This window comes from Hippichthys cyanospilos, chromosome 3 (genome assembly GCF_059441005.1).
Source record: "Hippichthys cyanospilos isolate Australia breed blue-spotted pipefish chromosome 3, RoL_Hcya_1.0, whole genome shotgun sequence".
NCBI classification, from domain to species: Eukaryota; Metazoa; Chordata; class Actinopteri; order Syngnathiformes; family Syngnathidae; genus Hippichthys; species Hippichthys cyanospilos.
The window spans coordinates 1,739,011-1,753,608 of record NC_142371.1 but is presented as its reverse complement, the minus strand read 5'-3'; the positions used below and the strand labels follow the sequence as shown (position 1 = coordinate 1,753,608).

Here is a 14,598-nt window from a genome sequence, read left to right as displayed (position 1 = left end):
GAGTGTTTGAAGGTCAAGCGTTCAACTGAGCTAACCGACAGGAAAACACGCTTGAAAGTGAAAGGGGACCCTGCGTCACTCCAGCTAACCGCCGCTAAATGTCCACATATTGATTTAGGAAACTGCAGTGTTTGTTTAAGCAAAGAAAAGCAGCCCATTACCGGCGGGCAGCTTGCAGCCTTAAGAGTGCTAATGAGCCCACTGTGCCCCCTCACTATCTCTCGGTATCTCTTTCAACATACAATATTAGCTCTGCTAACATTACCCGACATAGATGTGTCCGGAATGAGGGATTTTTCTAAGCGTGAATTCATTTAAATGTACCTATGTGGTTTAAATTGAATGAAAAGCTACGAAACGTGTTATTTCCACTCTCATTTTTCTATCTATAAAAAGGGAAATAAGGGAGCAAAGCATCTTTGTTGGTTAAGATAGTTCTTTATTATGAAGTGCCACAAAATGCTTTGTGTTCATTGTGCTTACATTGTCTAAATACTGGCTCAAAAGACCCAGGAGATTCTCCCTCTGCACCAGAGAGCTCCAAATCTCCTGAGATAAAGTGTGTCAGATATCACTGTACAGCGGTAAAAACGCCTCAGTCCTTTTACAAACCCTCGTCCAAGAAGTGATTAGTTCGGTCAACGTAGCGCCCTTCAGCTCAGAAATACAAAAAAGAAAAGAAAGAAGAGAGGTCAAGCTAGTACAAGTTTTCAATTCTTCTCTACCTGAATTCTAGTTAGTTTCATTGTGCTACTTTCTTTGTAGGTGGACATGATTCGGATGGAAGTGCTTGGAGAGCAAAAAGATCCTGGAGCTTACATGGAGACGCAACTGCAACCAATGACGCCGTCGCGAGCAAACACCGCAGGTCAGGTCAGTGGATTATTGCTTTTAAAGACCCTGTCAAGAGAATTCACTGATTCGTATCGAAATACTTATACTTGCTTAAAGATAATTGCCGGTCATGTTCAAAGACGAAATACATTGCACTCATTTTCGGAGATTTAGCACTAAGCTGTTTTTCACCGCTCTCCTAATTTTTGGGGTCAGGGATGGAGATAAAACTGTGTTATATGTAGAAGGAGAGAGATGCTCCAGTTTACAGGTCGTAGCAGTGGCAATTGATACCGAGTACGTCTTATTGTATATGCCCAACACACCCGCTGCTTTCAAAGAGCGACGATAACTTGAAGACTCATTTTAAATAATACTAGTCAAACGTTTTTACCCGCTGTTACCTCAATTCCATTCCATATCAAAAAGCTGACTGAGAAAATACCAAGATGTTTTATGTGGGTTAGAGATGCCTACTTTGAATCCAATTATAAAGCTTCTTCTGTTTTCATGTAAAAAAGAATATTGTTTGCCAAATTCTTCTATCAATATTTCTTCATAATGTCAATGACTTGAGGAATAAACTAAACTTCAGGAAATGTGTAAATAATAAAAGAGCACAGAATTAGTTTTTATGACTGGTTCTTTATATCAATTTTTTTTTCTTCATTTAATTCCAAACGACACGGTGTATCAAATTTAGAAGACATTTGTTTTCCCTTTACCTCATTTTGATTTGCAGTTTTGAAAATAATTTGAGGAAAGCAAATAGTGGTTAGGTTTGTCTGTATTTACCTTGTGACCAGTCTGGTGTGTATCTGGCCTCTTGCTTGTCAGCTCACCAACAAACCAATTGATAAAAAGCAACAAATGGCTATATATGATAAAGAATTTAAAATAAAAGTTCATGTCAAAGATTTCCAGTGTTTTTTATAGCATCTTCATCATGCTCTCATAGTTTGATTTTCCCTTGTAAATGCTCATGACCGCTACCTACAGGACGGGAGTGAAACAATACCTATGGGGATTTTTCCAATCAAATAGAGGTGTGCATTCTGCTGAGTTGCATTCTAATTATTCCTGTGCACTTTCTTCTCTTAATTCTCTAACTTCTCTGCTATTAAGCTCCTTTATGGTATCGCATCGATTTCACAGTCGATAAATATCCCAACCTTATCTTCATCCCTGTTGATTTTGTGCTGTTATTCTTTTTATGTTTTACTTTGCTTTCACTACACTCTTTTATTTTTTTCTAAATTCCTGGATAAAAATACTTCTGCTTTTGAGACTCACTTTTCAAAGACGTCAAGATTAGATCGGCGGCTGCAACATAACACCTTCATACAAAAGTGCTGCCTCGCAACATTCTCAGAAGTGTTTGTCTTCGTACAAGAGCTGTTAGTTTATATCTGAGATGAAGGTAAAAGTAGGGCGCGAGTGCATGTTCGGTGCAAACGCTCCTTTCTTTCCTTATAACCCTAGAATATTGCGTCGTGAAAGGCAAATCACTAATTGAATAATCTCCTTATTAAACTCGGAATCTTCATCTTAAAATGTGATTAAATAAAGGTTACGCACGCCTGAGGAACTGCCGCAATTATCACAAGTCCTTTGTAAAAGAATCACTTGTTCATATTAAACCTATTATTTCCGATTGTTGGAAGCTTGACTGGGGTGTGGAGTTTAATCAGACGGCGCAGATGTTCTCTCCTTGTCGCTCCGAGCGCGTCTTTGCGAGATTACGCAACACCAATCGTCATTACCCAGCACAATCGTTTTTGCGCAGTTGCGTGTGTCCTCCGAGTTTTCTCCAGGGAAGCTCCAGGAATCTGCAGCGGATGTTTTTGGGGCTTACAGAGCTGGGTTCAGCCACGCCGCTATCAGCCATGTGGATCAACACTCATGTATTGTTCGGGGCTCTTATACGACTTGCGGGTTAATCCTGTTGGAAGAAATGATGCCTGCTGCGGAATAAGCGGGACTAATGTATACGGGGAAGGCTGTAACCGTGAAGGTGCTAGGCCATCCAGCCGTAAGTGCACGCTTTTTGCGCGGCCTAAGAATCTACACTATGTACGCTTGAATAATGCATTGCCTTTCAAGTTGACCACAGCGCAATTTTAACCGCGGCGTGCGTCAGCCTTCACTTCAGGTGGATGCACCTGCACGTCAGCGCTCGACTTGTTTTTGAATTTTTCAAAAGGCGTGTTAAACGTTGATTTGTCCGCCACTGCAGGAACAACAGGCATCGAAGCCGGCGAGCCGCTGATCCCAGCTCCTTCTCCCCAAAATCCTACATTAGTACTACTCACTAAGAGGCAGGCAGTGCATAACGAGAGAGGAAAGACTTTTTTGTTTCTTTTTGTTTTGCTAACACTACATTGGCATGTTCCCTGATGTCTGCAATATTTTTCTGTTTATGACTATAGGTGAAGTAAAACATACCTGATTTTTAAAACTGCTATACAGTAGTAGGTAATACTTCGTTAGTTCATCATAAAATACCATGCATTAGTGTGATTATTGCTTTGAAAAAAGTCCTACGGAGGCTCCAAGAGAAAAATATTGCCCTCGTCTATTCAATTTTGGCAACAAAAATAAAAGAAAAAGAAAAAGATTTGTATGTTGGCATAGATTCAATTTCCTTTTTTGCATGCAAAGAACCATCTTAAAAGATGAACAACATAATTTAAAAAAATAGCACTTAAAAAGTGGCAGATGCTTTGGCCTTTTGTGGTAGGAATAGGAAGTAAACAAAAAGTAAAATCCAACATAAAAAACTCATGGCAATAAGTAAAAAATAAATAGTTAAATAAATAAATGAATAAATAAATAAATAAATAAATAAATATATTTCTACCTCAGTAGTCTAGAGAATATGGTCACTTGGTGCAGAAGAACATTAGCGTTATTATCATTGTTATTACTATAATTATTACTATTATTCCTGCGAAAGCAAAAGAAAAAACTCTTTCTACGCGTTGTAGTGCAGAGAGGAAGCCAGCAGTCATCATCCTTGCGAAAGTCCGACCCGAGTCGGGATATCCGACAGAAGCCGCGTTTGTTTTTGTTGTCTCTATCCAGAACAGGAAGAAGAAGTCGACAGTTTGTTTTTGCAGGGAAGTGCATGCGTAAAACAGTTCAATCCTTCAAATTGTGCTCTGGTCGTCACCATGAATTGGCCGCGGGGGGAAGCGAGGTGCAGAATGTGAGCGAGGAAGAGGAAGCCGGGTCAGAAAGCAAAATGGACGCCTGGTGTCTGTGGGGAGAGCGGCGACTGAGTTTGCGGGTGGCGGGGTCATGCATCCAGGGGCCCGAGAGGCGAGAAAGGGCCTTTGAAGCAAGCCGACTCGTAATGCTTGTTCAGGTAACTCTTGAGCGCGAAGGTCTTGTTGCAGCGTTTGCACTTGAAGTGCTTGAAGGCCGAGTGCGTCTGCATGTGCGCGCGCAGGTTCGAGCGGTCGGCGAAGGCTTTCCCGCAGTGGGCGCAGCCGAAGGGCTTCTCGCCCGTGTGCGAGCGCATGTGGCCCTGCAAGAGCCACGGCCGGCTGAAGGCTTTGCCGCACACCTCGCACTTGTGCTTGAGGTCGTGCGTCAGAAGGTGCATGGCCATGGCGGGCATGGACACGTACACCTTGCCGCAGGTGGGGCATTTTTTGGCCAGCTTGCTGTCCAGCGAGCGATGCGTCTGTTTGTGCCGGCTCAGGTTGGACGAGGTGGCGTAGGTCTTGCCGCACTCGTTGCACGTGTGCCTCTGGATGCTGCGAGGGCCGCCCAGGGCTTTCCGCCTGGAGCGTCCGTCCGTGATGTAAAAGGCGTCCACCGAGTAGCCGTCGCTGACCGCCGCGTCCCCGTTGATGTAGCCGTCGGTGAGCTCGGAGCCCGGGCTGTCGGGAGACTCCGAGTCCGGGGCGCCGTAGTCGCTGTGGATGCCGTCGTAGAGGGGGTCCGGCGAGGGCACCTTGATCCCGCCGTCGCTCTCGCCGTCGTACACGGACGGGCTGATGTAGTCGCTGATGTAACCGGCTGTGAGGCAACGAGAAAACAACGCGGTTAGGCTTTCTGCTTTGTTTTGTCTCATCCGAGTTAAATCCATGACGTTTTGGATTTTTTTCATTTGAGACTTGCTTTAGTGACGAGACAAACAAAGTAATGGCAAGAAATGTGCTAAGCCCTGGCTGGAGTCTGCCCCTTCTTTTCACAGCTCCCCTGTTTTCTGAGTTCAGACATGCGATGTTCGCAACCTGAGCCATGATCGGACGCTACCTGATTCTTGAGCAGCTGTGATTTGATTTTCACTGCACAGCAACTGACAACATGGCCACCCCTAGAGATGGATTGAAAAATGGAATGATTTTGCTACTTAGTTCACATTACGCCCATTCAATATGAGTCAGAATGCCGTGTGACTAGTGGTGCTGCATATAATAGATTATTGTGAAGAACATGTTAGACTTTTTTTTTAAATCAAACTGTCCTTATTACCTGACCTACTTGTGATCAATTCTTGTGCAGTATTTATCCTTTTTTTTGTTTTTTCTGCCACAACATTCTCGCTAAATTTTAGCCCAGGGATGGCACACTCATGCTAATGGTTGTGCACGTTGAAATTTGGAATGTGATCACCATCTGGGTGAAATTTCAGCTCCCTATTGACATCTTTCAATGCTTTTCCTTTGAGGTGAAATGCCTTTTGAAGAAATGATCAAAGGTTTGGATAAAATGCAACTGTTAAGTGTATTTAGTGTTCGTATATTCTACAGAAAGGTTGAAACAAATATTAACTACTCGGATTTTTTTTTTGCTTGGTGATAAATCATTTTAATCACAGGAGACCAAATAACACATTTCCATCTAAATATAAATGGCCAACTTTCAGATTTTTTAAGATCAACATTTCTTTGACTTTTGAACTGTGCTAAGCAACACCCTACATTCCTGTCTACAAACATTTAATTTTAGACAAACCTCCCCCCGTACATTTTAGCCTACAAGATGAATTTGATGGCTGGAAAAGCATGATTGGTCCAAATGCATTCCTTGCAAACAACAGCTGTGTCAAAGTGTACAGAGGCATTTACACCTATCACGCCAGCCTATATAGAGCACTCAAGCGCTGCTGTTGACGGCTAATTTATGCTGGCCGCTACTATAACAGAGTCTGAGCCACCAGTAAAGACTAGCAACAGGTGCCTATGTCAGCATAATCATTCCCTTCGTTAGCGCCATGAATTGGTGATTGAACAAAATTCCAGAACAGGGTAGTGTTGTTTGTATCGGGTGGAAGGAACAAAAGCTGCAGCAGAAAGACTGGACATCACTACTTTACACAAAACCTAAAGACAGTTTATTGAGAAAAATAATACAATATCCCATTCAACTACTAATAAGACAAACACATAAGACAAGTAAGAATGCCTTTTGACTTTAGTTCATTAATTGACATTAATTGCAAAGCATTCTGTGAACCAAAAATATATTTTTTAAACAATATACTATACAATATTATTGTTGAACCAATGCTATTCGTGAGGAGTAGCAATCAGACCATCTCATGAATAGTAGAACTACACATATAATAGAAACCTATTGAAATGCATTTTGGAGAAAACAAATGCTATTTTTTTCATTGTTTTTTAAATTAATCAACTGATTAATCTGTAATTTGTATTTTTTTCTGTAAAACAATTGTCATCAGTTTAGAGAAAAATATATATATATTCATATTGTAGGGACACTAGTTAGAATTGACACCATCCACTGCACATCTGATTGAAAACAATTGCAAAATAAGTCAAAAAATATGGCCCACATGCCACAGTTTAGTTCTTATTAGTTTATTTCATTGATGAGGGCCAAAAATGCTCACGGTATTGTTCCTGAAAAAAATCCGGATTTTCAAAGGGGCAGTTATCCCATGATTACAGGGTGAACAGCAATTTCAGTGATGCATGCAAAATCTTGCCTCTTCTTCACTGTCGTTACAAAGTAGACCACTCTAAAATCTCAATGAACATAATATTGCAGTGATCCAAATATGATTGTTTTTTTTTTTAATTCATAAGAACAAAAATTGTTGTGTTTTTCTTTTGTTTTGTTCCAAAATAAAAGAAATATTCCTTGAGCATTTTTTTTTAACTGGGGTAGTCAAATTACTCGGACGCATTTCACCATCTACATGGTAAATATGATCTGCAAAACAACATCAGCCATCTCTGACTTCATCTTGTGTCTCTTATTTGCCCGAGAAGGAATAACCAGAGACAGAAGTCATCTCAATCAATTCACTGGCGTCCGACAGGATCGTTGTATCTCCAAAATCAATACTTTTCAGGAGACCCCAAAAATGGTCAAGTTTTTCAAACATTAACATTAGCATAGAGATAATTAGCAAGCGATTTTCAGAACTTTGGATTGGTGGATAATTTGTAAAAATAACCCACGCATATCTAGACCAATAGTATGCTCTTTTAAAAAATGATGAAGTTCATCAAAATGTGTCTTTTGAGGTTTTGGCCTGACTACAGCGATTTGTCAAATACTCAGGGACACCTTCAAACAGATAACCAACTTCAAACATATAATAGTCCCACTGTCTTGTGAATAAGGTGCTTATCAAGGGTCAAGATGAGTCCACCAGCAAGCACAGTACAAATGAATGACATCTCAGGAGTCTGTCAGATTGGTTATTTCTCCTTGGCCTTGGTGGTTTCTTGTCTCTCGAATCAGAAGCACAAGATGGGGCTAGAATGGAACTTTTTCATCCGTCACATACTTGATATCACTAATGTCAAGTCATAATTGCAAACTCCCCTTTTAGTCTGATCTTTTTTTTTTTTTTTTAGCAAATATAGGTTGTTTTTACACAAATGCGCATACGCACAAAGTTTGTAAAAAAGTTGTAAGTAAATAGTATTGATTTAGTTTGTGTGGTTTTTGTTAGTTAAATTGCCATGAGCTCCTTTGATAAAATGTCTCTGTGTGGGCTGATTAAAGGTAGGGAAATGAATGTTCACCGCTACTGGACACTAACTTGTTTAGCGGATTCGCAATTGCATAATGTTGTAAGCCACCGTCTCAATTTCGCTGCACCAGTCCATTTTCTTGCTGTTGACATTCCCCCTGTGATTGGAATCAATCACCTTACTGGGGCCAACAGGCACAAGCCACATCCAGCGTTGCTATTTGTTAGCACATTGTGTTCCGCCTAATGCATTTAATGCTGCATAGCTTTTCCTCCATACTTTATTAAAGTGAAAAAAAACGAACACACTCATAGCAAAAGAGCTGAGATGAAGCTGAGCAATTGAAAATGTGCATTTGATGTCATAAACCTTGCACCGGCACCCTCATCTGATGAGGATTTTCACTGTATTGAGTCCGACTGATACAAGCAGTTCCAAAACTGAAGCCTTTACAGTAGGAATTATTCGGAGTGCTTCGGTGTCCTCTCTCCATGCATCCATCCATGGAAATACTCTTATGAGTCGAGAGAAGCGTGAGCAGGCATTATTCGAATAACACATCATAGCGAGACACAGACATCCGTGTCCTCTTAAACATACTGTAAGGAAACATTAAATGTACAGCATATTGACTGATGACTGTGCACTTAACCTGTGTGGCTGTCATTTGTCTACCCACCATTAGCACTAAAGCATCGCGTCTTTTAAATGCTTAGTGATGTAATACGTGAAAGTGGATGTGTATAAATTAGATATATTAGATAGATAGATAGACAGACAGACAGACAGACAGACAGACAGACAGACAGACAGACAGACAGACAGACAGACAGACAGACAGATAGATAGATAGATAGATAGATAGATAGATAGATGGATGGATGGATGGATGGATGGATGGATGGATGGATGGATGGATGGATGGATGGATGGATAGATAGATAGATAGATAGATAGATAGATAGATAGATAGATAGATAGATAGATAGATAGATAGATAGATAGATAGATAGATAGATAGATAGATAGATAGATAGATAGATGGAAAGAAAATAATTCATTTGAGATCCCATGTTGTGTGTGATTAGCATTCACTGTGAGACCAAACAGTAGTCAACTTGATCATAAACATGTTTGCCAGTAGACAGCAATGCTAGCAAATTTGGATAGCATCGAAGTTGAGGACCGTGATCTATATTTGTGTGAGCATGCAACCTCCAACGCCACTCTAGCAACAAATAGTGACTACTTTTGCTCGATTCTAACAAAAACTGAAAAGCCTCCAGGAAGTGAGTATGAAAACAAAACACAACTGTATCCTTAGATATAATTTAACGCCTGAATATACCTCCTCTGGGTCTTGAAAATTCTTTCCCCTAATGACGTTTTAAAGCCGTGAAGGGTTCTATCGTATTTTCAGGGCTCTGGCTTGACTTTCCACACATAAAACCTCAGTTAAATGAATGGTGACCAGTGTATGCCATAACATTGCAAGCACTCGCACAACTTGCTGAGATCCAACACAAACTTTTTTTCTTTACAAGGATGGTGATGTTCACTTTTGATTAACACCATCTGAGAGCTGTAAATAGAACAATACTGTTTATAATTGCAGTTGAGTAGCAGTCTACTCTCTAATCGGAAGAGCGGTTCCCAAATATTTGATTTGCTCATGTAATTAACTGAGGCTACAAAAATATTTGACTCTGTTCAGAAGACTTGTACATAATGATGAGACTGCTGGTTTAGACCCAACATTTGATTTCTTGTTTTAGGAATGCTATGTCAGTGTATCTCGATAATGGAATGCTTTTTTTTTTTTTTTTTTGCCAGAATATGACAATAAATAACTTAAAAACCTTTCCTGGCCAAGATTATGGTCCATTCTAGCATTTTAACTTCACCTTTAACCATTTAGTTTCCCCCACCATATGTAGTTTTTCTAGTGTAAGCATTCTTAGCACATTATTAGTATTAGATATAATTAGTATTGTAAAGTCGAACATTCATTTATTACTATTTATTTAGTTCAGTGTCGTGGGTGAACTGTTGCTCACATTTAAGTAGGACCTGAGTGACTACTTTTGCAACAATATTAACTCTTTTAAAATCTGTTTTTATCTTGAAAAAATAGCGACAATGACAAAACAAAGATATTCACACATCTGCCCACCAATCAAATACAGCAGATTTTTCTCTGTTGGAAAAGTAAAAAAAAATATACAAAAGAACATCCATCCATTTTATAGAGCTTATCCTCACAAGGGTCACAAGGGCATCTATCCCAGCTGATGTTGGGCCAAGGTGGAGGACACGCTGAACTGGTTCCCAGCCATTTGAAGGGCACACAGACGAACATCCATCCAGGCAACCAATCACACCTTAGGACAATTTAGTATGTCCAATACAACTGCCATGCATGTTTTTAGCGCGTTGGAGTTGGGAGTGTGCCCGGAGAGTAACAAAACAGGCTCGGGGAGAACATGCAAACCCCACACAGGAAGTTTCCGAGCCAGCTGTATTCGAACTCGAGTCCCTTAGCTGTGAGGCGGACTTGCTAACCAGTGCACGACCGATCCGCACTTACTAAAGAAAAAAGAAAAATGTCCGGCTTGTATCTTTTTTTTCCCTGTTGTAAGATGTAAGGAACCCTTAAATAAGTTGGTGTTTTTTTCAATACATAGTTTTTAACTCATTCACGGCCATTGATGGGTCTAGACATCCAACATTCTTTTAATTTGGGCTTCACTACCATTGACTGCTATGCAAGTCAATATTCCATTTTAACTCAGCTGGGAATCAATGAATGATTTAATTCAGTGGCCGATTAATCTGTAATGGTATTTCTTCAAATATCTGAGTCAGCACCGGCTTTAAAAATCCAAAATCAGTCAGGCTCTTAGAGTGAAAAGTAGAACCCAAGAATGATCACCTTGTCAGCCACCGAGTTCATAGACAAAGAATCATTTATATTTATAAATCCTTTTTACGATTCAGAAAGAATTTAGACAGATGTAAGAAACCAGTAAAAAAAAAAAAAAACACAAAATACCAACTTACAGTATATAAAGGGCTACAGCAACCAAGTTAGTTATTGGCTAAACCATTGCACTTCCTCATAATTCTAAAGTTCGTTTCGAGTTCCGCGTTTCTACCCCGCACAAAGTCGTCGTGGTTTTGTGTTGCTGTTATTGAGCTGACGAGACAACCTCTCCATGACTATCCGCAGGGCGTCCCTTCAATCCGAGCAGTCCCATTCCGCACAAGGCAACACAAGTGGGATATCAATTATTCCCAACTCTGCTTCATCCGAGCAGAAAGTTGACGCTAACGCGCGGCGGCTCAGCGAGGCTAAATCCTGCACTGCGGTGAGCGTTACGGCCAGGATTGGAGGGAGGGGAAGAATTAGAAAAAGGTAGCGGAGGACTGCGGGTCGCATGTGAAACCACACAGGGCTTGTTAGCCTCGACATGATGAGTCCGCCACTGACAGTTTTTTTTTTTTTTTCTATCTTGGCCGACGCGCAAACACAAGTGAGGGTCAGGAGCGGGAAGCGCTCGCTGATGCAACAATGTGTCAGTGGCGCCCGGGTGGAGGCATGGAGAGGAAGCACGGAGACGTCTGTATAAGGGTGTATTGAAGTTCACAGAGCACAGCAATGAGTCACGCTGCTGTTGGAGGATGTACAGCAATGAGCCTGACTAAAGAGCACAAGCACAAATAACATTATCTGCATTCAAGTGTGACTCATTACACTATCATCAATCGCAAATCAAACTTGTTGAGTCGGTGGAGATCCTTCTGTATCATCATCTTATCGGGCTAACTAACTCAGGCTATAATTATACATTATTAAAAGTAAATTAATGCCAATAAAAGGCTTGGGAAGAAGTTTAAGGTATTTGTCCATGAATGTACAAAAAAAAAAAAAGACACATTTCTAATCATGCCTTACGTTTCTGGTTGGTTGTTTTTCCTCAGACATGGTGGTTTCTTCTAAATCAGATTAAAGCAAGGGTGTCCAAACCCTGTCCTCAAGGGCCCGTATCCTGCATGGTTTTCAGGTTTCTTTCCCTGACACACCTGAATAATCAGCTCATCAGCAAGCTCAGCAGAAGCCTGATAACAATCCTTAACATTTAAATCAGGTGAAAGCTGGGAAGCATGCAGGATATTGGCCATCAAGGACTGAGTTTAGACAATCCTGCATTAAAGGCACAGAATGCATCCACAAAAAAGTAATCTTTTTTTTCTAATAGATCATATTTTTAATGTCAAGTCATAATAAGTGTTTTAACAAATATTGCAATCAAGGTGCATTCTATTATTATCATCAAATGTTTTAGTGAATTTCAATTAGATTTGGGATTTTGAGACAGTTTTTGCATGGGAAATAAAAGAACCTGTTTGGGTCAGACTGTCTGCATCATTAAATCTACTGGAAAGGTTTTAAGTTACCTTTTCACTATATTAATGGCAATACAAGTCTATAAATGAGTTAAAATTATTGTATTCACATTTGCAAGTGTCATACTTATAGTTTTTTGCAAAAGTGTGTTGAATTCCACACAGATTGCGCACATATTGCAAAGATACCCACACTGCAATCTTGACATGTTGCCAGTAACCCGTCAGTGGCAGAACACACACAGACTGTAAGCAAACGTGTCACTGCGCTAAGAGTGACTTGACTAAAATATGTTATCCTTCCAATTTTAGTGTCTTTGAGATTTCAGTGATTTACGTATTTCACAATTGTTGCATAACAGCTATTCATTCGCAAGGTAGGAGTGGGGGTGGGGGGTGTCAGTGGTTTGGAGTCATTTTATTTAAAAGCTATTTTACATAATTGAAAAACCAACAACTTATCTGGCACATAAACACTTCTTGAAGCTTTAATTGCCCAAGGACGAAAGATGTTAATAAATTCTAAGGTTATACTGCTATTAAAATGTTACGATAATAATAATCGCAGCACTTGGTCAAGACATAAAAGTGAGGTGCTCTATGAATAATCTCAATTAAAGGAAGATAACCAATATAAAAAGTGCAAACAACAATAACATATAACAATTACAACAGCTGTATTTCATTCTTCATCGTTATTTCTATTCTTCCTCACTTAACACCCTTTGAGTCTGCTTTCAGACTTAGTAAATTTAATCTTCAAACACTCACTAAAACGAGCTCCTGCATGATATGCTGAGGTTTCGTGTGACGTCATGCACAATGTTGTTTCAAAACAAATTAAGCCATTTTTTTCCCTTAAAATGTTCACATTATGTAGATGCACGGGAAAGCTTCTACTGTTATACCTTGCAATCATCGTGCTACAATCACACATAACATTAATATCAGTGGCAAAAACTTGTTGAGTATTTTTTTAACTTAAATGTCCCACGGTGTAGATAGTTGAAAGGTTTGTCGCCACCTGTTCTTTATTTATCTTCTTTAACCTTACTTAGCCTGTGTAGCAGGAAGTGCATCGGGGAGATGCAGTGTTGACTATGAGCTAAAAATCAATAAAACATGGGACGGATTGAGTTCATGCGACCTTCTCGCTAACATCCACTTCAAAATAGCTCTGCTGGGAGAGTGTATAAAGGACAGCTGTGGCAGAGGGAGTGATCAAGAAGTTGAGGTATCCCAGTTTGAGCAAGGCAGCCTTTCCGTCAAATTGGAAAATTGTTTCCTGCTCTGTTATGCTGACTACTGTCATGAGTGACTTATCTATCGGCAGGGTCCGATAAAAACAAAAAACAAGCACTTGAGATGCTTGGAAATCAGCCATGCATCCTCAGCACATTCCAGCACTGGCTGTGGTTGCAGCGGACCAACAGCCACACACCTGTTCAAGATGAGCCCGACCTACCTTTGTCATGTAGCCGCAGGCTGAGCTCCGTCCTGGGCCGGTAGGCGCTTTCCAAATCATCCCCGGTGGAGAAATCATCCAGTTTCACCTTTTTCACCAGGAAAGACCTCGGCATGGTGGTGCAACACACACACACTCACACACACACACACACACACACACGCACTCACGCGCACACGCCCACACACACTCTCAGGCTAGGAGCAAGCTTGGTAAATAGTTGCAGAGGTCTTGAATTTCTGGATTTCTTTCTTAAATTCCACCAGTGGCTCCTCCTTGGCAGAGCGGGAGCAAGTTCAGCACCGGACAGCTCCCCTCAGCTCAGCTTCCTGTGCAGCAGACAAACGGAAGTCCACTCGCCGCCAGCCTCACGTGCGGCGAAGAAGAAATAGATCAGCCTTGGAAGACGGGGAGAGGAGAAAGAGGGAGGGGAGAGTGGGAGCTTTGCCGAGGAAACCTCCAGTCCCGGTTCCCGTGCAAGTAGTCCTCAAGTCCGCCCGGCGAATCGTCGTTGCATGCCCCCTCCCCTCCCTCCTTGCAGCTCCTCGTCTTTCTGCCGCTTCCCTCTCTCTTCTCTCCTCTCCCGCTTAGTGCAGCGAGCTACTCCGTGCCTGTGTTGTCTGACGATCAGCTGGCGGCATTTATAAGCGAGAGGGGGGGAGAGAGAGAGATGTACATAAAGACAGGGGTGAGAGAGTGAGAGAGAGACAAACAGAGAGCTAGAGAGAGAGAGATAGTCCATGGAGTGCTTAATTTAATCCATCCCACCTCTCCAGGGAGCAGTGACTGGCCCGGATGATTTATTGAAGCTGTTAACACCCCCCCACCCCCACCCCCCACACACACACACACACACACACACTCACCCTTCTTTTTGTCTTTTTTCCATCTTTCATCACTCTTTTTCTGTCTGGAAAAAAATTGGCA

At 41.1% G+C, this 14,598-nt stretch overlaps 1 protein-coding gene across 1 annotated transcript; it reads right to left on the bottom strand.

Annotated features, from left to right (window-relative positions):
* Positions 1–418: 418 nt before the first annotated feature.
* Positions 419–14,272, bottom strand: LOC148425383 (transcriptional repressor scratch 1-like). The gene is made up of 2 exons (XM_088411588.1): positions 13,672–14,272; positions 419–4,860 (listed from the first exon to the last, which is right to left on the bottom strand). Exons 1-2 carry the CDS (start codon positions 13,784–13,786, stop codon positions 4,133–4,135), a joined length of 843 nt encoding a protein of 280 aa, XP_088267714.1. The 5' UTR covers positions 13,787–14,272; the 3' UTR covers positions 419–4,132.
* Between the last annotated feature and the right edge of the window lie 326 nt (positions 14,273–14,598).